The sequence below is a fragment of the Telmatherina bonti genome (genome assembly GCF_933228915.1).
Source record: "Telmatherina bonti genome assembly, chromosome: 11".
Lineage (NCBI taxonomy): Eukaryota > Metazoa > Chordata > Actinopteri > Atheriniformes > Telmatherinidae > Telmatherina > Telmatherina bonti.
Genome location: NC_136629.1, coordinates 34,337,044 through 34,361,032, shown reverse-complemented (window position 1 = coordinate 34,361,032; position 23,989 = coordinate 34,337,044). Strand labels below are relative to the sequence as shown.

General features: G+C 39.1%; 1 protein-coding gene across 2 annotated transcripts in view; it reads left to right on the top strand.

Annotated features, from left to right (window-relative positions):
* Positions 1 to 16,881, top strand: part of mrps5 (mitochondrial ribosomal protein S5) — a 40,255-nt gene extending 23,374 nt beyond the window's left edge. For both annotated transcript variants that reach the window (XM_079248587.1, XM_079248586.1), the window contains exons 7-12: positions 7,874 to 7,964; positions 8,372 to 8,418; positions 9,927 to 9,984; positions 14,838 to 14,900; positions 14,989 to 15,125; positions 16,483 to 16,881. In XM_079248587.1, coding sequence (XP_079104713.1) covers positions 7,874 to 7,964; positions 8,372 to 8,418; positions 9,927 to 9,984; positions 14,838 to 14,900; positions 14,989 to 15,125; positions 16,483 to 16,707 — 621 coding nt within the window. In that variant the 3' untranslated portion in view covers positions 16,708 to 16,881. The remainder of the gene's footprint in view (positions 1 to 7,873; positions 7,965 to 8,371; positions 8,419 to 9,926; positions 9,985 to 14,837; positions 14,901 to 14,988; positions 15,126 to 16,482) is intronic.
* Positions 16,882 to 23,989: the final 7,108 nt, after the last annotated feature.

Genomic DNA, 23,989 nt, shown 5'->3' with positions numbered 1-23,989 from the left:
TGCCATTTTACTGGTTTAATGGTATTTCTCAGCATTTTTAAAGGTTTGATAGACAAAAGCATCGGCATCATCTCTAATGAAAATAATTAGTTGCATCCTTGCATGAAAAATGAAAGAGCTTCACTTAAGCCACTTAAAGCAAAAAAGATGCTTCTGTAAACAACATCTGCATTAGCGCATCAGCAAAAGTGGTTTTTAATGAATAGTACCGCAACAGTCACGTTCAGCTGCTCGTTCTTTCGGTCACTACCCACAGCTCATGACCATTGGTGAAGGTAGGAATATAGATTCAACCTTCGGCTACTTCATCATCACGGCAGACCAATCCAGAGCCTACAAATGCAGCACAGCGCTGACTGTCAATATCCTGATGCAAGCAAGAATTTTAATGACATTATAAACCAGTTATGACACTGAAAGACGACGATAATTAATACGATGGTTCACTGTTCTGGTTTTAAGCTTCAAGTGTCATATTTCTGAACTCCTGGGGCCTCGTGCAATAGATTGTGTAGCTTTCATACTGAAACATAATGTGTTACCAAAAGTAGGAAAGTCCTTAAAGTACAAAAAAAAAAAAAAGATTCAGATGTATGAATCTGTGTTTTCGCTTGTTCATGTGCATCTTCCGTTGATACATCCCAGCTGACTGAACCGAGCACCGCTCTAGGACCACCTCGCCTCCCCTACTGATAATACAGATGCATTTAATAATAATTACATGGCCTGTTTTTGGCTTTTAATGCAGCTGGCACTCAGTGATGTGTGCTAACATCTTAACGTGACATAAGGCAAGGTAAGGCAAGTTTATTTGTAAAGCACAAGGCCATCCAAAGTCAGTGCTCGAGGACCACTGTCCTGCAGGTTTTCCATGTATCCCTGTTCCAACACACCTGGCTTCCACTGAATGGATCCATCAGCTAATGAATTTCTGCTCAATGACAGATTCATTTGAGTCAGGTGTGTTTCAGCAGAGAAACATGGAAAACCTGCAGGATTGTGGCCCTCGTGCACCGACTTCGGACACCGCTGGCATCGCACCTTTCATGTACAAGACAATCTCAAGTACTTTACATAAAACATTAAAGGGGTGCTATTATGGTATTTGGAGTTTTCTGAGATTTCTACAGTGTTACAGTGTTGAATCCTCATCAGACATGTGAACGGCACTATTTTTTATCACCTAAACGCATGTTTGAGTTTGAGTTTGAGTTCCAGCACGCTCTCCGTTCGGTTTCCATGGCGACGAAAAACATGTCGTTTTAGAGTTTTTTCTACTTGGAAATCCTTGTGACGTCCCGGGGGATAAGGCTCGGTGATTGGTTACCTTCTACTGGTTAACAAGGACATGTACAAATACATCAGGCGGGTGGAAAACGTGGGATAAAGTTATTTCCAACGATGGCTGGTGAGTTTACCAAAGAGAGACATCCTGCTGCATTCGTTGCTGTGGGTTGCTGTTTTCCACTTCGTTTCAGGGTCTGATTCAGGTTCCAACATGTAGGGCTGTATGCTATGTGTTGACATTGTATTTTGCTTTTTTATTGAGTTCATATTAGCCTAATCCTTCTGTTTATGAGATGTTACAATGACGGCGAAAGCAGGTGCGGTGCACGCTCCCGATGTAGTGCAGTGGCGGGAGGCGGGGCTTAAAGCGGAAGAGTCTCAATCCACTCGTTTTGCCCACAGGCTGATCTGACAGCCTACGGAGAGGGTCGGTCTGAAGTAAATGAAGCCATTTGTGACAATAACTCGATCAATCCCAGCCCTTCTGGTCTCAGAAATAAAATAAATTAGCCTGAAATGCACAGAATAGTTCCACTTTAAAAGAATTGTAGATGTTGTAAAGAAGCATAAACGACAACGACAAATAGAAAATAATCGCAATAAAGACAGAAAACTGATTAGTTTGCATTAAATGTAGGTTGTGGAATTGTATTATGGTATAACATATGAGCATGTTTTTTTTCTTAAGTAGGTAGCTTACATGCAAACACTCACTCTCACACCCAGTTGAAAGTTTGCGTGGCGGTACGCACAGATCCATTAAAAGTACTTTTCTGTACATCCTGACTTCTTTTTGACACATGGTATCCATACTCTTTTCATGCATACACACCCTTTGTACACAAGGCCCCTGTCTCATTTAGCTTCCTGACACTGATCAGGCGACTAATTACAGCCATTAACAGTTAGGTTTGTGCCACAGAAGCTAAATATAAAGATCTAAACACAGAAGCGTTGTCTCCATGGAAATGACAGCTGCACCTGGCTGTTGAAACCAGCAAGTGAGCAAAATATCAATCAATCAATATACGTTCAGTGTGTCTGCAACGTCTTTTAGCTGCAACCTAAAGTCATTAAACTATGCAGCTTTTTTGCAGCCTCAAGCAAACTTCTAATCCACATCTCAGAAATGATGCGTGGTCATGCAACAGCAAGTCAGAGTCTTCAGCATCAACAGTGTTCTGCTGCCTTCTGGTTTCATGTGGTGAACTCTCCCTCCCTGCACTGCAGCATATAGACACACACACACAGGGAGACATGCAGCAACAGATTGAGAAAATAACAGATTAAACACAAGCGAGAGCGAGCTAGAAGCATCCTCCCACTGCCGTTCTTTCGCTCATCCGGCTGATATAAACTCAGCCCATCTGCTCTGCTGCTGATGCTCCGCCAAAACTGCTGCATCCTCACCCCAAATGACAAATGCAGCTCAGAGCCCAGCATCGCCAGAGCTGCTTGCTACGGCAGCCACAAGCCACGCTGAAACATGGGTTCATAAGTTCCTGGACTTTAATGTACTGAAACGGTGTCTGAGACGCCATCTGGTGTGAGTCTTTGCAGAGGCAGAGACTTTCATTATCCCATACATTCAGATTTAACAAGAAGAGATGTTGCAGCTCGTCTTCACAGACCTGCAGATGCAAAACTGCAGACAAAGCTTTTATACCTAGAAGGGATTCCTTCAGCGGCTAACAATATAATGTTGCATGTTTAGGGTAAGAATTCTTGCAGAATCATGGAGAACATGGAAGAACACATGCGGGAGAGTAATGTGTGTGTGCATTTCTTCCAGCGTTGTCTCTTGCGTTTTGGTGTTTGCTGCTGCCACGACCCCAATCCTTCCTCTCTGGCCCCACAGTCAAATTATAAACTCTTAACTGAAATGTGTGTGTTGCGTAACTCATGAAGCTGAAGGCACATGTAGGCTTTGAAGTTCCCTCAGCTGAAATTCAGCTCCGCTCTGCCACTTGCACTCTGATGGGGATGAAAGCATCAAAGCAAATGAGGATTTGTGACCAAGATAAGGGTCACAAACGCCTCCTTTATCAAACAGTGGACATCAGGGAGGTAGTCATCTAGAAATGCTCTTTGGGATTACCCTGTTGGCACCGAAAGATGGAGGGTTTACCTCCGAAGTTCTGAGGTTTTACTGACAGCTTGGCTGTGGTGGCGTCAGAAACATGCAGCACGAAGCTTAACTTCAGTTTCAAGTTGTTTGTGGTCAGTCGGAGTTTGTCTATGACTAATGAGGACAATATAGAAAATTGGATGCCTGTTATATTAGGGGTTGGAAAATTGAATCGAAAAATTGAAAATCGCCGTTTTTGCTTCACAATTTTAAAATTTTTTTTTTTTTTTTTTTTTTGGTTAAAAAAATAGATTTTTTTTTTTTCAAATAAATGAAAATAATCCATTATGAAATTTTTTTGGCATTTTTATTGTTTTTATTGATCTTTTTTTTGGGCATTATAGCAGAATGATGGTCTGGCTACTTTGTTGTTTTTTCCTGAAAACTGAAATCAAGAAAAATGACGAGCAAAAAAAAGTTTGATAATTTTTTTTTTGTTTGTTTGTTTTTAGTGTACAAAAACCAGCCCACTAGTGGAAGAACTGGCTTTAAAACTGCATCAGCATAAATGACGTGTTGAAGTATGAATGCGACAACGTCAGAAAGAACGTCCCTATTTACGTACGTAAAGAAGCATAAATGGACCTTTAAAGTGTAGCAGAAAGAATCGTGGCTGAAATCTTCAGATCAGCATGAATACAGTGAGATGTCCAAGTCGCCCCCGTCCTGCAGGTTTTAGAGCTTTCCCTGCTTCAACAGGGAATGACTCCACTTATTAAATTGATGTGCAGAACCTTACAAAAATCCATTTCATTCAAATCAGGTGTGTTGGAGCCGGGAAATATCTAAAACCTGCAGGAATGTTGCCAGCCTCCTCTGAGTAGCTGACATGGACAGAAGCTTTGATCGCCAGTCTGTGTTACTGGTTTTATTTCACCTTAAAATCCCATCAGTACATTGAGGAGAGAGGAGGATTTTTTTTGGCGCTTGCTGAGTCGGAAGATTGCGACATGCTATTCTTGCACTTCAATATGTATCACAAGTAAATTTCTTTTTTTTTTAAAAAACACATTTCATTTAAACTCATCCGACGATGATTAATTAAAGCAGTGAGCTGCAGCTTAGCATGAGTTGAGTCGCGTATAGCTGACGGTGGTTCGAAACGACGCTGTGAAGAAAAGACATCTCATCTCATTTTGTTAAATGTCTCTCACCTCGCTTCCTTTCTCTTCTTGTCTGCTCTCATCCCTGGTGGAAAGGACTAATCCTCGTAAAGAAAAGTCTAGATCTTCATGTTGCTGCTGTTCAAACAACACTGAAAGCATCGTTCTCTGAAATTCATGCTGTAAAATAAATCTGTATAATTCATGTTTTGCCTTTTTATCCATTGAGTTTTAACTCATTGACCCTTCGTTGGTGCTGACCCCGTCTTCTTCTCCAACTTTCCCACACAGCATCAGCAGTGGAAGCTTTAATGTCTGCAGCGTAATAAAAATCACATTTTGGTTTGTTCCCTTTACTGCAGAGCAGATAAATATTTGATGGATTTATTACAGATCCTGAGGGCTCCCACAGAAAGCAGCTGGACATCTTTTTGATATATTGCTGAATGCAATGTCATTTCCTCACTTCTATTCCAACCTCGCCCACAGCTGCTTTGTTTGATGGATGCTGCTAACATAATATGTGACGTTGAGGGCGAAACGGTGACATCCTTAAAAGCAATCACAATGTTAGGTTTTTGGGTTTTTTTTCAATATTTTCATGTAAAAAAAACAGATTGAACACAACAAGTACAGCAGAGACATAGGAGCTACAAATATCCACCATACAGAAGTGATACAATCACAGTAAAGCGTTGCAAAGTTAACATTTAACAACATACTTGGTTTTAGTCCCAGAGCCGCTCCTCCTTTAGCAGTTTATTTTTTGTTCAGTTTTATCTTTGTGTGAAGTTAAAAGTTTGCGGAACGCTCCTTAAATCTGAATGATTTAGTAAAAATTTACCTTTACATGAGGAAACCCTTCATGCAAATGGATGCAACATGTAATCTGTATATCGTTAGCTTCAGAGCTTAATCGCACAACATTGGCTTTATGCTGGGATTATTATAAAGTTGTGAAGTTTTCATGAATGATAATGTTGGCAGGTTGCAGACAAATTCTCACAAAACTGTTTGTCAGTTTTTTTTAAAAAGAAAAATGCAAACATACAAGAGAAGAATTTATTAATTTCAACATTGAATTTCTCACAGATTTATCAATCTTTACTTTTTAAAAAGAAAAATAAATTTTCACTTTTCACATAGAAAATAGATAAATGTATTCCAGTCTGATGCAGTGTCCACCTGCCCGGAGGAGTCCTACGTGGACTTCCTGTGTTCCTTCACAAAATCTGTTTAAAAGTGGGATAGTCTCTTCCAGTCGGATGCAGAAATCATCTTTATGGACATGTCTTGTGAGCATTTGTTACGGAATCTGTTGGGAGATTTCTGTCAGGCAGATTTTACATTTTGGCCAAAGTGACTTAACCCTTCATGCCATGAGAACAAAATGTTCTCCATCTGGTTTTATACAACACAACCATGTTGTTGATCATAATGCAGCATTTATTCAGCCTCTGCGTGATGTTTGTCCAAACATCAGCCATACTTTGTGAAAAGGGTGTAAAAGTCCCCAGATGTTAAATGCAGAAGAAATAATGATAAAACTTGTAATTTAGCTCAACTAAAAAAAAAGCCCTACAATGTTTTGTATCTGTAAGTAAACAAAGAGGGACAGGAAAATATTATTGGCTCCTTGCTTTTTTATATTTTTGCAAAACATTTTTTCAGATGATCAGTGTACTAGTTATAATCACTTCAATATTATTTAAAATTAAAACCTTTATTGACCTTTATATCCTCTTGGCGCTAATTTCCGTTCGTACCACTTCTTACTTTTCAATAGTTTATTTCTTTTTCATCTGATTTTTTTTTTTTTTTGCTTTTATTTAAATATTAAAACTTTTATTCCCTCTTTATGGATTATTTACCTGTATTTATTAATTGCTGTTGAAATATTTCTTATTCAATTTTATTTATTTTCTTCCATTTTTCCTGTTTGTCCTGTAAAATATTTGCAGAAAGATTAAGTGGTTCTTATTTACATGTGCCACTCTGTTCCTGGTCGGTGCCTCTGCCTCGACCTCCCCAGTAAGAAATGTTAAGACTTGCCGAGTGCATGTGGAAATGAAGTGGAAGATTAGCTCTTCAGTAGTACATTTCCACACAGAAGGTAAAGCTCGTGTCGTGTGTTGCTGCAGATCTTATTCATGACAAACATCTTCTGTATTATACAGAACATTTCACTGTGTGCTTCTAGTTCATGTTAAATCTCATTAAATGATACAAATCGGCCTCATGCTGGAAATATCGGAATATTCTAGTACATGTACAGTTTCTGTAGTCAGAAACTAGATGATGTATGGCAACCTGCCGGCAGCGACTGCTATAGTTCTGATCACAACATGCAGTTTTCAGTTCCAACCCACAATCTGTGCGGTCAGCTGCTAGCGGCATCGCAGGGCTTCCTATTGGCTTGACCAAAAGCTCATTAATGCAGCTTAACATAGAAAACTTAATGATCCCAAATGTTTCTAATGACTGTAAAAATGGTAGACTGAACTACATGTAAAATATTCTTCTCTGCCTGACGTGCTTATCTTTTATGCGCCACCGTGACACTGAGCTGCTCTCTTGATGTGATGCCGAATGGGAACGTTGGCTTCCCTTTACTGTGTATGCTTGTGTGTGTGGATTGTGTAGTTCATGAAGTTTTAAGGAGTCAGCTGTTTCTTCATCTGTTATTCAGAGCTGCACTCCACCATCTTGTTTTCTTTCACCCTTGTATTTGCTTGTAAGGCGACATACACACACTCATACACACAGTTTGTTCCTTTGAAGTTTGTTATTATCACCTTTGGTACCGATCTCTTCTTTGCTTAGTGTCATTTTTCTTGTTTACTTATGTAGTTGCTCTTCTCGCCTTTCCCTACACCTTGTTTGCCCACTCCATCAGATTAATCACCTCCTCTTCATCCTTTCATGTGTGAAGAGGCAGTAATGCTCTTTTTTTTGCCCTCATCCAATCTCCTCTCTTATTCTTTCCATCTTTAATCTGTCCCTTCTCTCCCCTCCAACTCTTTTTGTTTTCTTTCCTCTTTCTCATCTCTTATTCCATCTCTTCCTCTCCTCCAGCTCGTCTTCAGCCTCTCCTCTGCTGAGATCTTCTCTTGTTTTTCTTCCGTCTCCCCTTCTTCGGCTCTGTGGTGTATCAACGCTGCCCCCTGGTGTTGTAGTGTTACATTGCAGGAAGTTTAACAGCCACACACAGCAGAAAAGTGTGTGTGAGAGAAATTATTCAGATAAATGACAGAAATCTGAACCATCTCTGATTAAATATGGACTTTAAATGATTTACAAAGGTATGCATTATGTAGCGTCCTAAGCCTGTAATGTGTTTGTGATTGTTTCATAGGTGAAGAGTGTTTTCAACATGACTGCTAAGGAGGGCAGGAAGAGGTCCATCAGCTGTTTGGTCGCCGTGGGAAACGGCAACGGCGCTGCAGGTTTGAATCTTTGCAAACCATAAATACAAAATACAAAAACAGCTTTGAATTAGACGTGAAAGTAAAACACAAGCTGTTGTTCAGGTTACCAGAGCCGATGGTTCACCTCTGAAATGTTACGAACCTCTGTAAGGTGTGCTTAAAACGACTGTGACACTTTTCACACTCCTCAGAACTGAGCGTCAAACCGCAAAGAAAGCACGGAGGAAAGTCTTTACACACCCCCGAGGCGCCGGCTTCAGCCTCACCGCCGCTCATTAGCTGATAATCACACATTTAACAACACTGAAAGCTGCGATTTCTGCCTCCGGTCGTTGCATTCTGGGAACGTGATGTTCAATTATGAAGAGATGATCCTGTAAACACCCCATGTCTTTGAAATAACCCCATTCCCTCCCTCCCAACAGGCTTCGCGTTGGGTAAAGCAGTAGACAGAAACACAGCTCTGAGGAAGGTAAGAACCACGACTACCGTTTAGATTTTAGTTCCACAAGGCGAAAAGTTCTTGTTTTATTTAAACTGAGTAATACATTTATTATTTATTCATAATGACTTGGAGATATGGCAAACATTAATGGACTGATGCAGAATAACCATCTGTGTGGAACACATCAGGTGGGACATGTAAAAAACGAAATAAATAAATACATAAAAATTTGATTTAAAAAATATTAAAATAATGAGTAAGTAAATAAAAATAAATAAAAAATTATTTTTTGAAAATTTAAAATATGAAACACATGTACTGATGATAGAAAATACGTGTCAAATAGTAAAGCTCCAGTCAGAAGCTGCCTGAAATCCTGATCAGCAATAAATGAAGCTTCACTCCTGTCATGGGATTGGTCCGTTTGGTAGAAATTAGCATTTCAGGTTTTTGTTTTTAGTTGTTTTTTTTTTATTCTGACTACAACTCTCACTATTAATAGAATAATATGATTAGAAAATGATGTGCAAATATGACTTTTTCTGTAAATAAAAACAATTGCAGACATACTGATGTAAAACTGGACAGTTTGCACAGATCTGCCTGGTTTAGGTTGTTGTATGATGCTTTAGATTAACTCCAAAAAAGTAGGACATTTGTGTTTCTCTCAGTTGTTTAATTGTGGTATTAATTCTTCTTGGCAATACATGTTTTGTTTTTTTTTTGACAAATGCTGGTTGAAACATGGGATGCCATCCCACAGCAGTGTGTGACCATCAGCTTGAGGAGGAGGCGCCAGGCTGTGTGGTTGTGTGAAGTTCCTCCACATGCTACTGACTCCCCTCTTTGTTAAATGAATAAGTTACTAAATTGCCAGCTTGTCTTGTTTTTTGTGACTTGAACCACCAAGCAGCTGTTTTTGCAGAGAACATTTAGCAAGTTTTTCTTGGGCACGACCCACAAACCTAACTCATCCCACACACACATCTTTACAAAGGTGACTCAATTTAAAAAGGGAAACAAACAGGCTTTCCACTAGTGGGGGATTTATTGCAAACAGGCTTCGTTAGAACAAAAAATAAGCCACCAAACAGATTTTCTGACTTTTTTCAAAGTTTACATACATAATATCATATGGATGTTTAAAAAAATTTGAATTTAGCAGGTACTTGCAATATCTCACACATATTCAGTAAATTTCACCATTATGGGTTATTATGGCAACGTTTCCAATCTTTCAGCTCAGTAAAGTAAAACTGGTTTATAGCTGCAAACAACCATTCATTCATTCATTCATTTTCTGAACCGCTTAATCCATTTCAGGGTCGCGGGGAAGCTGGAGCCTATCCCAGCTGGCTTTGGGCGACAGGCTGCAAACAACCTTTTAACAAAAAAAGACAACAATGATAAATACCCGTGTAGGAAGTTTGCTGTTTTTAAGACCCACAATTTCAACAAACAATAAAAGCCTGTATTTTCCACATGTCTAATGACGTAGAAATGCTAACTGTCTGTCTGTGTCATGTCATCTGCAGGCTAAGAACCGAGCCATCCACTACTTGTACTACATAGAACGTTACAACAACCACACCAGTAAGTTTTTGTCTTCTTTTGACTCCTTTTCATCCTTTATTCCAGTTTCTGAATTCCCTTTTACATCTTGTATGTAATTCATACTCATGCTGCAAGTATTACACATCAACAGACAGCTAAAAGAGCATGTTGCAGATTAGACCTTCTTTTAAATCAATATATAGAAAAAATATTGTAGGAACCAGTGTTGAATAAAAATACACTTATAAATATGTAATTTTTGGCCTTTGGAGTAGTTTCTGTTGGAATTTTACTTCTGTCTCTAAAACTGCATGACAAGAAATGACGTCGGAAAAGCGGGACGGTGTTGTGCTGTGAAAAGCACCTAATGCAAGTAGCGCAGTAACTGCATCTCGCCTGTAGATGGCGTGTATTTATTCTTTTTAAGGGTAGTAATGATTACGCGCCATCTACAGGCGAGATGCTGTTACTGCGCTTCTTGCAATTGGGCGATTTTTACGGCAGGGGTGCTTTTTTTTGGCACACCACCATCTCCCTGATGCCATGTCCTATGTTTTGATTTAAAGACACGTTACAGAACTTTTGCCCCTATTGACGCCTAATTTTCCATCCATCTTGCATCCTACCTGATCTGTTAGCTTTCTCCAGCCAGCAGAAGACGATATTACAATGATTCTTGTTTTGTCTCTTTCTCTTCTTGCGTTTCTTTGCTGAATCAACGACATTGGATGTTCAAAGCAGCCAGTTCCTTATTTTACCGTGAAGCGAAACATGTAAAAGTCGTATAGTGTCGGTTTCTCAGCTTTGGGACGCTACTGGGCAGCAGCGGCTCTAGAAATGATAGACGTCAGTGTGTCATCAAACATGTCTGGAACACGGAGCTTTAAGGTCAAAAAGTTACAGAATGCGTCTTCAAGGAGGTTTCTAACCTGCAACATACTATTTAATACATTTCTGAGCACCTTGCTGCAAACCGTGAATATTAATGAGGAAACTTATGAGATGAACATGATGGTTTGATGTTTTTTCCACCTTGCAAACGTCACGTGTGCTTAGAGGATTAACCTGAAAAAGAGCTTTGTAATAACTTGAATATCAAAATATGTGACAGATCTAAAAGTGAGATTTTGGTTCACTTTACAGACTTTAACACTTTAAAATGGAGGAAAAGCCTTAGCAGAGAAGAATAGACTCCTGGATGGTGTAAGAATATGTTTGCATGATTGTTACAGCCTCAGCTTTCAGGTTAATCAATAGACTGTAAAAAGATGGGCGGAGCCTCCGTGACATCACCCATAGGTTTCAATAGAGCTGAATAAAAGCTCGGTAGGCGGTTCCTACCGTCGCCATCTTGGCATGAGCATGTCGTCTCGCTCGGAAAATACAAATGTGGGCAAAGAGGTGGAGCTGAGAGGGGGGCTATGAGCATCATGGTGGATGATTGACATCGAGCGAACTCCGAGCTTTCTGTAGCTAAGAGCTAACCTAGCTAACCCGGAGATAACAGGAGCTAACCACCTAACGGAGGTAAGCGGGCTAATGCTAAGTTACATTGTTAACTGGCTTAAAACCGCGGTTGTTCTACGTTCTTCTGACTTGAAACGGGAGATCAGGTACCTGTCAATCAAAAGGACACGCCCCTAATATATACTGAAATTCGAGATTAAATTATTTTTAAATGGGCGAGTTAGAAAAAAATTCACTCCCCCCACAGTTGTCATGACGGTAAACCTGACCTATAAACCAGAAATGGCTTTTTGAACCAGGCTGTAAACATGTTTATTTCTGCTATAAACATGTTTATTTCTGCTGTAAACATGTTTATTTCTGCTGTGAAGTTGGTCTTTTTAACATGGGAGTCGATGGGGATTTGCTCTGTTTTGCAGCCCCTAGTGGATGAAGGGGGAACTGCAGTTTTATGCACTTCTGCATAGGCTTCACTTTTAACCGCCTTCATATACAGTCTATGGGTTAATCACAGCGATGGCTTTACAAACACTGTCTGAACTGATATAAAACTGTTGATGATAAATATTTGCAAACTTTGTTTTCACCTAATCTGTTTATATAAAACAGAAAAGATGCCTTTTAAATGCAGATTTTTTTTTCCCCTTATTTGGTTTATTTGCTGATCCAAGTCTTAAAAGTTTTCCAGCAGTGACTCATGCAGCATTTACTTGTTGGGGAAAAGAACGGCAATTCATCTTCTGAACCAGGAGGCCTTAAAATATCCCTCCCCACTTTAAATCTTTTTTTTTCCTTCTTCTTAACTTTCCCCCACCCTGGTCTATTACCTCCCATCTATTTCACCCCACCTCCCCCTCCTCCTCTACTGTCTCCTTGTATCTGCTTGTACTCACGTAGGAACATAATTTGAAGAATGGCTTTGTGTGGAAAAACGAGATTTAAAATGCACGTCTTGTAAAACTGCGTTTGGCTTCTAGTGCCGCTGCTGGCGAGCAGCATCAGAAAGATTAATGCGTGGGAGTCACCGGCCTCCGCCACGCCCACTGAAGGAGAAAGTTAGTTTCCTGCTTTGGCCCAAAACCAGATGAGAGGCGTGTGTGTGTGTAGTTCTTTGTCTCCACCCAGCTTGAGCTCAGAATGATGGTACTTTTCATTTCTGTAGGTTCAGCTCTGGCTGCGCGACCATCTGCAACCCGGCTGTGTGATTGGTTGTGTGTTTTCGTCTTTGTCTCAATGTCAGAAGCATCTTTCAGTTCGACGACTTCCAAATCGTTTTTACTCGTTCTGTCACGTCTGTGGCTTCATCACTCGGATGCCTACTGACCTGTTTGCAGGCGTTGAACCAAACATGGGACACGGATGGAAAAGTGCCTCATTGGGACTTTGTCTTTTTATTTTTTAAATTTCGTTGATTTGGAAGACCGGAGGCCATATTTAGACAGAAATAAATTCAATATTATATATAAGAAAATTTGGAGGGTCTTTAAATCGCAAGACATCAGTTTGATGATGAGTGATTTATTGTCGAATAAAAATATAATTACTAAATATTTAGGGTGGGAAAATAAAGTAAAAAAATCAAAAGTTAGGATTTTTTGGTTCACAATTTTAAAATGGATTTTTTTTTTTGTAAAAAAATTGATTTTTTTTATTGTATTATAATTTTTGGGTTATTTTTTGTTTTTATTGATCTTTTTACTTATCTTATTGGGCATCATGGCAGCAGAATGATGATCAGGCTACTGAGTTGTTTTTTTCCTCATTGAAATCAATAAAAATGACTAGCAAAATCAAGTTTTACACATTTTTTTGTTTTAAATTTACAAAAAAACAGCTATATTGAAAAATTGTTAGAATTGCAATTTAAATCAAATTGGCACCCTAAACATCGGGATTGAATCGAATCGGGACAAAAGCATGTCGCCACAGCCCTACTAAATATTATTTCAAATTCAGGAATTAGTTTGAACAAAAAGCTCCTTGTGTTTTAAAATTCCACATTTTAAATTGAAATACCAAAAAGGATTTTCACATTAAATATTAATTCCTTAACAAAAACTGTGATTTGTAAATGTATTTTCATAAACTTTAAAAGGAGAAAAAAAATAACACAGTTGATAAATTTGGTTGGTGATACTTTCCGTTTCATACAGTTGAAAAAAACAATTCTCTTTTCTATGTCTGTTTCCTGATTCTTCCTGCATTTGTGGAATACCTATTTCCACTATTATCATTTTTAAGTTTACTTTGTGTCTCTTTCTACATTTCTATCACATCATTGGATATATTTTTTACAATTATTTACTTTGTTTATTCTTTTTTTGTGTATTTATTTCTGTATTTATTTGTTGTATGGAAACTGGTTCTGAATGAACATGAGAAAAACCTCTAGCGGGTGATTAATCCTGCCTTACAAGAGGCCACATATGCATTCCTTATTAAAATAAACTAAAGGAAACAGAAATAAATACATTTATAAACAGGTCATTGAAGAAATGCATAAACATATTTATTAAAAACTGAAAAAAAAAAACCTGCTAAATTAATTAAGATAGTAGTACATAAATAAAAGCAGGCATGAATGAATCCATACAGAAAAGCACAAATATAAACACAATTTATTATAGTTTGGCATCTATGAAGCTCTGTATTACGCAGTTTGGCAACTATTTAAACCATATAAAGTCTTTTCCTTTTTGCTAAAGACTTTACGGTGTTAGCTTGATTGACATGATTGAAAATAAAATGTTTCTTGTCCTCTTTCCATCATTTCCTGATTTAATCACATTGTCAGATGAAGCTGGACTTCCTGCAGTCCCACCAAATGTCCAGCTCTTCTGCCTGCATGAATCAGCCTGGTCAACATGAATCCACATAATATTTCAAAACAGTTTTCTCCATTCAGCAGGATGTAATAACCAAATATGGAAATATATATTTATATCTAAAAAAGGAAACATATATAAACTGATAGTTGCCTTCATCTTATCCAGAACTGGTTTCATGCTGTTTAGGCTGCATCCTGCTGTAATGTCCACAGGATGCAGAAACAGCCTCAGAGTGACGTGTCTGTTAGCGGTGGGACACGGGAGCAAGATTTTAACCCGAAGCCACGAAGCTGGCGGCGCACGGCTCCAGCTGAGCGTCTGAATAACTGATCAGCCACAGCTGCTGCAGTGAGGGGGAGACACTCGCACATGGGGAGGACATCTGGTGGGCAGGTAGAGAAACACGAGACCAGGGGGAGAGCAGGAGAAAAGGTGCACAACAAAACACCGGAGCCTCCAACTGGAAGTGGCACGAACACGTGAAGCCCGTTAGACTTTCTGGATGCATTTCATTATTTATTGCTTGAGCTGTTTCTTCCATCTGCTTGGGCTCTGCAGGCCGACAGTCTGATCCAGCTGCTGTTTTCTCTCCAACAGTTTATCATGATATCGAGTCCAAGTTCAAGAGGACAACGCTGCGCATGAAGAAAGAAAGCGAAGGTACGTTTGGACGTTAGATCAGGATGAATTCAGCGCGGATTCTGTGTAAAAACTCATCTTATTGACCTGTTTCATGATGTCGCTGCAGGCTACGGTCTGCACTGCCACCGTGCGGTCATCACGCTGTGCAAGCTAATCGGCATCAAGGACATGTACTGTAAAGTGGAGGGATCAGTCAACCTCCTCAACGTCACCCGAGCTCTCTTCACTGGGTTGGCCAAACAGGTGAGGCCATGTTGGTGCGGTGAGGGAGGTATTCGACTCCCAGACTCTTGAGCCATGTCCAGTGTTTTCCTACACAATAAAAATGTGTTGTTTTATGAAACTTTAGACATTTTCTGTGAGAGAAAAGGGAAAAAAAAGATCAAAACTGAAAATGTTGCTGAATGCTGTGCATATGTCAGAGGTTGCCAAGCAAAATCGAAGCTGAAAAATGCAACAGAGACGCGTCATTTTGAGGAGAATCTTCCAGAAAAAGGTTAAAAGATTTGGTTGGACAACAACTTGTAAGTTATGTGTTGCATCTCTATGAAAGATGATCATTAAGCCGCCGACGCCAGCAAAGGGACGAAGAAGGCAGAGATGAGGCTTTTAAGGTTGTTTTCACATTTTCAGCTTTTCCTCCGTCTGGCAGTGGCGTGTGCATGTGAAGCGCCGCCACAAAACCACGCCAGGACACATGTACAGTTGTGCTCATATTTATTCATACCCTTTCATTAAAGAAGGAGAAAAACAGCTGCCTGTAAAATAAGCTGAAATTGACTAAAGTAATGATAAATAAAAATTTTGTGAAAATCATTACATTATTTTCTGGTTCAATAGAAATATTTTTTTAAAAGAAAACAAATAAGATCATTTATTACATCTTACACATCAGTCATAAACTAATATTTAGTTGAACAATCCTTTAATGTTTCCGCTACAGTCAGGTGTTTTCTGTTCCTCTCAGTCAGACTTCTGCACCTGTTGACAGGTGACAGCTCATCTCCATTTATTGCCGTGTGATATTTTAAAACTATTTCAGTGTAATCTCGTGCTGCCTGGGTAGGGGCAGAAGACAAGTATCAGACGAGGTTCAACAGGATTTTTACCATAAAATGGTGCAAAATGTCTCCTGAACTGTGTGTCAAATATGAGACGTTTGGTTTTACAGGGATAAGCTCCAATACGGCGCAGCGTAAAACGCTGACTCTGCAAGTTTGTCACATCTTCGCTGCTTTTCAGGATGTACAGTTTTATTTTTTCTCTGAAGACGGATGAAAGAGTCCAGTAAAGTCCAGGTCCAAGTCCTTCTGTAAAGGACAAAATCACTTTTAAACAGTTAAACTAAACATCTGAGGGCAGGACGGGACTTTGTTAGTGGTATTTGTTTTTACAGTTCCTGACGGATTTCACTGACCTGACTGCCACTTGACATTTGACAGTGTAAAGGGGAAAACAATTACTTAAATACCATAAATTTTCAGGAAGTTTCCATGTTTTCTTCTCCTCCATCAGACACAACAAAGTTGTAAAAGTTCATTTGAAATCTCAGCAACGTCTCCTTTTTCTCACCACTTCTGCTTCTTCTGCCTCCCCGCAGGAAACCCACCAGTCTCTGGCCGAGAATAAGCGTCTCCACGTCGTAGAGTTTCAGTCGCATTGCGGCCCGCTGCCGACGGTGGTGGCGAGCCCTAAAGAAGGAGTGCGTCCCAACCCGGAAACTGAGGACGAGATCCCCAACACCAGGCTGCACTGGGACGACGTGCGCGCCTCCCAGGGAGTTAAGCGCTCCATCTGGGCTGGTGTGAAGCGCACCATCTGGTAGATCAGAACGCGGGGCAGATGGTCGAACTGGCTGAAGCCAAGAAAGTGAACTTTGAGAAAAGCTGAAGCAGAACGAGACAGAATATCAGTTTATGTTGATGATCTCCACATGAAGGGGCTTCAGTTTCTAAAGGTGTTTCTTTTATGAACCAAAGTCAATAAATGTTTCTCTGTCTGACGGCATCTCATTTAATGAACTACTTCACACACAAAAAGGCAAACTGCAGTGTGTACAAAAGGTGGATTATGACAAGATCCAAAGACAAAATCACATCTGATGTTTCTCTCAGCCTTAATTTCTCAGGCACTCACTAGCAGCCTCTGATCTGCATCAGATTAAATTCTATTCTAGATCCAACAGGCAGCCAATGAAGAGAGGCTAAAACTGGAGAAATATGATCTCTCCTGCTGGTTCTGGTCAGGACTCTGGCTGCAGAATTCTGGATCAGCTGAAGGCTTTTCAGGGCATATTTAGGACAGCCCAGTAATAGAGAGTTACAGTAATCTAATCTCGAAGTAACAAAAGCGTGAACCAGTTTTTCTGCATCACTCCGAGACAGAATGTCCCTAATTTTGGCTATATTACGTAAATGAAAGAAGGCTGTTTTAGTAACCTGCTTAATATGTGGGCCAAAGGACAGGTCAGGGTCAAATATTACTCCAAGGTTTCTCACTGTAGCACTGGAAGCTAAAGTAATGCCATCCAGGTTCATTACAAAACCGGAAAATTTAGCTCTGAGTTTTTCAGATCCAACGAGAATTACTTCAGTCTTATCTGAGTTTAAGAGGAGAAAATTTCTTTTTATGTTTTTGAATTAACTCATTAGTATGATTTGTTTTAAGTTTTATATATTGATGATCTTGCATTTTATCGAAATTCAGTTTTACATTTGCAGTAAAGATATTAATGCACACTGTATAATTGTAATTTTTCTTTAAGGCGCAAAAGTAACTAGTGGTGAAAAGGTACTGTAAACTAATGGCATCGTATCAACAGGGATAATTTTGGTATCACCCATCCTCAGGTCAAACTAAACAGTGTTATCTTCTAGATATATTCTCTACAAACATATCAGTGTGTATGCGTTTGAAGATTTGCCTTTTACCTTAGTCATTAGCAAGTCACAGAAGTCAAATGCTAAGTGACCTCAAGCCCTGCTTTTAAAATGACAAAGAATAACAGCTTGCAATTTGTAATAAAGATGGATGCAGGTGAAAACATTGCATTGAGTGTGATGAATACTAAGTTTTTAATGTTTGAGACAGAATAGTAGATGTCAAAAGAGAAAAAATAAGCCACTATATGACATTAAATAAGAAGGTAGCTTTGTAATTTCCCGACTTCAGTGAATGCAACACAAGTACAACAATCTCCGTATTTTATTTGCTGACAGCTGGTGTTTTATCCCTAATCTGAATTCATTATTTTGAATTAAAGCAGATATGCTCAGCGGTTAAAATACACATCAGATGACTTTTGTTTAAAGAGTAGAACCAACTCTTGCAATGGCTGCCAGTAAACAGACCAGTCTCTTAGTTAACACGCTTAATAAGTAAACAAACAAGTCATTTAAGCCCTGTATGTCCTCAAAATTAACATGAATATGAGGCAGGTTATTTGTAACAGTATTGATACTTCCAAAGTTAAGCTAACTATGCTAAACCGTTAGCCTTGGCCTTTTCTGTTACACACGTTTGCATTAAAATCATTAAGGAAGAAGTGCTGCTGTGAGTGTGTGCACGTACATGCGTGCGTCGTGTTGTTGTAGATGAAAACAGTTTTGCCATCAGTATTAGAAGTTTGTTTCTAAATGCTGCTTTAGTTCAAATGTAGATAGAAAACAAACAGCTTTATTATGACCTGAAGGTCTCTGGCTGTTCAGTACCTGAAGTCCAGCTGTTAAAGATGGGTTTACATCTTGTTGCTTTATGCTTATGCTTATGTTCACAATATATTTGGAATAGAAAGCCAGTCTTATCATGATCTCAGTTTTGTGTGTGTTGCTTCTGAATGGGTCTGTTGGAGTCTGGGAGAGACAAATCAGAGTAAACCATGAGACTAAACTAGACTACATTACTGATTAAATCAACAGTTCTGAATGAGCTTTATTTAATATTTGCAGAGATTCTTCAGTGTGGTTCTGCTTCTGTCATTTAGCAGACATGACATAAACAACACGAGCAGTAAATCAGAAAGGAAATTCCAGCATGGATAAGTGTTGGTCAGACTGCTGGGAGTCCAGTTTGACACATGTCCTGCTATGCAGTACTAGAGGATTTTTCTGGTTGTTGGTTAAGATGAGACTACCTGATAGGAACTTTGCAATAATTAATTAAATGAATTTGGTTCCTTTGAATGATTACCTACCAGATAACTGAGTGGCCCTAACTGTTGCTTTGTATTGTTCATGATTTACTCTTTGACTGTTTAGCTGAAACTGACTATCCTCTGCACCCCCCAGGCCTGGCCCCTGACCGACCTCTAGTTGACCCTGACTTGATTTTCCTTTTGATTCTGTTTGCTCTGACTGTGACACTGCTGTGACTGTGAGGCTGCAGCTCTCTCTCTCAGTTCTCGTTACTTGAGCTTACTCTTTAGCTGAAAACAAGTCCATGTTTTGGCGCTCTCTTATGAATGACTTTCTGGATGCCATTTTCCTGAATGTTTTCCTCCCACAGGTTGCAGACGGGGAAATTTCCTTCTGGCTCTCTTTTCAGGTCTTCCTTGGACCAAAAGTACTTTTTCTGGTTCTGATGTACATGCGCATGCGTAACATGGAAACATGGGCCTTTTTGTGATTCTTTTTGCAGGACCCTCACCCAAGTGGGCATGGTTCCTTCCAAGACTTCCTGTTCAGACACAGCTCTGTGTGAAAGTAATGTTTTAACATATTGTCCTAACCTCATAAGAACCCTTTTCAGGCATTTGCACACAGGTGAAAGCTGCCCTTCATGGATCAGCATCTATGCAGCTCTATTCACTTCAGCCTGGAGATTTTGTCCTGATAAGAAGCTTTAATCATCAGCGCTGATATGCATTGATTTCCTGTGATCCTGCTGTGTTTTGTGTCTATGCACAAAGCTTTCTTTAAGTTATATGATCCTTGTCTGGAATGTGCAGACAAAGTCTGAGACAGGAAGAGTTTCCTGCAGGGCATCTGTTTTTGTCAGCTGCTTGGTTGACCAGTTGTCTAAAGGTAATAAAGTAATATAGTGAGTGATTGATGCTTAGTGAGCTCAGTTTAGCTTCGGAGGAGAGAATGATTGTTTTCTGTGGTCTGCCCAGCAACTAGGAGGAGTTAAGCATGGTTTATAATCGGATGTTACTTCAGCATCTGCAGAGAGCGTTCTCTCTCCAAGCTCCAGCGTGTGCTTGTATTAGTTTATAATAAAATGTTCATTGTAAGAAGACAGTTGACTCTTAGATGTATTACAACTTCTCAAGACCAGAGTATTTTCCACCACAGTGGGCATGTAGCTGAGCTGAAACTATTTTCTCCAGAATTTTGGACATAACATTTTTTTTAATTTGTCAACTGCAGTGTGCACGGAAGCTGGCTTATGTACTGATGACAAACAAAACGTTTACTTTCTTAGATAAAACTAATCCTGAAGTATCTTTCAGGAAACGGACTTTAATTCTCAGACAATCACCAACCGCCTCTGATCTGCATCTAAATAAGATCTCACACAAGTTGCAGAGACTGCAAAACTTTATTTAGAGTGGAAGATGCTCCAGGTGAGGTTTGAACTCACAACCTTGGCATTGCTCTGCAGCATACTGACTTATAAGTACGGCACGCTGACCGATTGCACCACTGGAGCTGCTTCAGCTTTGGTCAGGTGTGTGAATGGATGCAAGGCTGGTATGTACGCTGTACTGCAAGGGTCAGCAGCTCTGGTCTTCAAGAGTCACACTCCTGCAAATGTTAGGAGTTTCCCTGCTGCAACGCACCTGATTCAGTTCAATGGCTCTGCACTCGTCTGCTAATTAAGTCTGATGTGTGTCAGGCGTGTTGCAGCAGAGAAACTGTTGGACTGCAACCCTTGAGGGCTTGTAGGTGTTTGTTTGAGGCTCACCTGGAGCAGTCCTGCATCCTGTTTGAATAATTTGAACATTAACGATGCCATGAGGTCGCATACAAAACCTGATTCTCAATTCCAGCTGGACTCACTGGATCGGTTGCATTTAACCAGGTTTATGGAGGTGTTGGCAGACTGATCTTACTGTTTGGGTTGTATGAAATCTTAACTGGTCTTAGCTGGTTATAACACCTTGATATGATTGTAGAATTGGATTTTGACGCTGCTACAATATTTACAGTCGGAAATGGTCAGTTTCAATGTGTGGAAGTTTGAGGTGTCACTTCACTCACTTACAGTGCCGAAATAGATCAGTGTGCGGTACTTATAAGTCAGTCACCTGCAGAGCAATGCTGACTTTGTGAGTTTGAGCCTCACCTTGAGTACTACTGATCTTGTATTTAAGTATCTCAACTTCAACAAATGCTGGTGAATTAATTGGTACTCTTGAACCACATTATATTAAACTTATGGTTTGGGGTGTAACAAGAGGGGGTTGCTTGGTAAACATTGATAATGGTTGCAGCAGCTCCTTTCATTACAAACAGATGCACATCTGTTGTAGTTGCAAAACCTTTTCTGCTCCAGGTGAGGCTTGAACTCACAACCTTGGCATTGCTGCGCAGCATACTGACTTATAAGTACTGCACGCTGACTGCCTGCACTACTGGAGCTCAGTTTGGGCATATTTTTTATATTTTAATTTTTCTTGCTTATTACAAAACGTTTTGATGTGTTGATCTCTTGTATGCACAGCCCCCTTAATCTCTGTTTTGCATGGAAAATAAAAGGACACAGCCAAGTTTTTATCTAAAGTTTTTATTTTTGGGAAAATACATATTTTTTCTTTTACAAAATGAAATAAGCTACAGAAATGTTATCCAGAAAACAACCGCTATGTTCAATTTTATTCACAAATGTCAAGATGCTCTTAAGTCAATAAAAACTCATTTCTCACCATCATTTGTAACATTCATATTCTATTTCTAAGGGGGGTTGGAGGTTTCTTCTATATAATGTGTCTGTCTGTGTGTTTCCTTTATGTCTGATTTTAAACTGTAAAGCGCTTTGAGTCACATATTTTATGTTGGAAAAGCGCTTCATTAATAAAGTTTGATTGATTGACTGATTTTCAATCTGAGTTTTCTAAAGAGTGAAAAAGGCCTCAGCCATTAATTTGTTCATCTTTCAGTTTACACAGACTATTTGTATGATTACCAAGGTATCAGTCAGTGCGTGTCATGTGGTCCCAGCACATAAAACTTTGCCTTCAATTCTACCTGAATTCTCTGGATCTGTTGCATATAAACAGGTTTGCATGTCAAGATGTTTTGGATGGAGGTTGAGGTTATATGAAATCATAACAAGTTGCTTGTGTGAACATGGTGCCTTGATATGCATCCAAGATTGGATTTTGTCTGGATATGACAATGTACCAAGAGTAGTTTAGCAGAAGATGGATTAAGCACTGACATGACCTTAAAGATATAAACTGCTCCAGGTGAGGCTTGAACTCACAACCTCAGCATTGCTCTGCAGGTAACTGACTTATAAGTACCGCGCGCTGACCAATTGCGCCACTGGAGCTTGGTTTGCCAAAAGGTGTTTTGCATGGAAAATAAAGGTAGACAGACAAGTTTTTTTATTATCGGAAATATATTTAGTTTTTTCTTTTACAAAATGCATTAAACTACAGAAATGTTAAAAGTTCAGAAAACACAACAGTTGTGTTAAATTTCATTTCCGAATGTCAAGATGCTCTACTTACAAGTCAATAAAATGTCATTTCCCACCATCATTTGTAACATTCATACATTATTTTCAATCTGTGGGTACTAAAAAGTGAAAAAAGCCACAGTCATTGGCCAAAGTCAGATTCCATTCATTTGTTCATCATCTCTGTTTACACAGACTTTTTGATTCAATACCAAACATTTCATATGTACCAGTTAAAGCTGTAGATGTTTTATTAGGTTTATTTATTTATTTTATTTATTCTGCTTGGCACATGTGGCAATTTGCTAGTATTATATTTTCATTTTTATTATCAGCAATGTTTGTAACACTTGCTCGCCTTCGCTGCTACAATATTTACAGTCGGAAATGGTCTGTTTCCATGTGTGGAAGTTTAAGGTGTCACTTCACTCAGTTACAGTGGCTCCAGTGGTGCAATAGGTCAGTGTGCTCATGACAACTTGATATGATTGGATTTTATTTGACAATACTCCAGGAGTAGTTTGTGATCATCTTGGTCAACAGAAGGTGGGTTAAGGATTAGCATTAGATGTGATCGGAGTGAACATACTCGATGAGGTTATATGAATAGAGAAACTTCATCACACAGAGCAACAATCTGTTAGACTGCTGCATATGAGCTCTACAAATGACAAGCTAATTTAGCTGGTTGACATGTAACTCTGAGAACATACTTTGTTATTTTCCTGATAAAATAGATAGAAGCAAACACCCTGATGTGAACTGTGGTTGTGTGGACTGGTTTTTCTAGTTTTTAATCTTTTTCTAGCCCCAAGTTCACTGCTTTGTGTTATGATGGTGTTTTTGAAACAAACCAGACATTTAAAGAATTTAGAAATGATCCTTTTCAGTCACAATTTTACTTAAACTCTATTAAATAAACAATTAAAACAACATACAGACTATAAAGTAAGAAATGATTAAGATGATTTTAATGATTTTCTGACCTGTTTGCAGGTAAATGACAAGCGTTTCCCTCTGCTGGTCATTACATAGAATGCATGCTTAAACATTGGCTTCAGTTTTCAGACAGGAAACTATGCCTGTGTGTTTTTTGCAGTCTTTTGTCTTTACAACAGCAACACAGTTGTTTCGATGTGTTGATCATTTGTATGCACAGCCCCCTTGATCTAGCAACAACTCTTTTCCAATCCTTCAATGTATTTAATCTGTCCAGTTTCTTCTTTTAAAGCTCTGAAGTCTTTCGATTGTCATCACAAGCATGCAGCCTGGATCAATGTAGTACACACTCCCATTAGTCAAGATCACAGACTTACCAACTTCATTTAAGCGTTTTTTAAATAACAAAACAAATCTAATTTAAACCTATATTAACCTTAAAGAACACAGTAGTCAAGCAACAATGGTTTCCCATGAAGAAGAAGAAGACGAAAAAGAAAAAGAAAGGCAAAGTTTAAAAGTATAACTTTTAAAAAAAAAAAAAA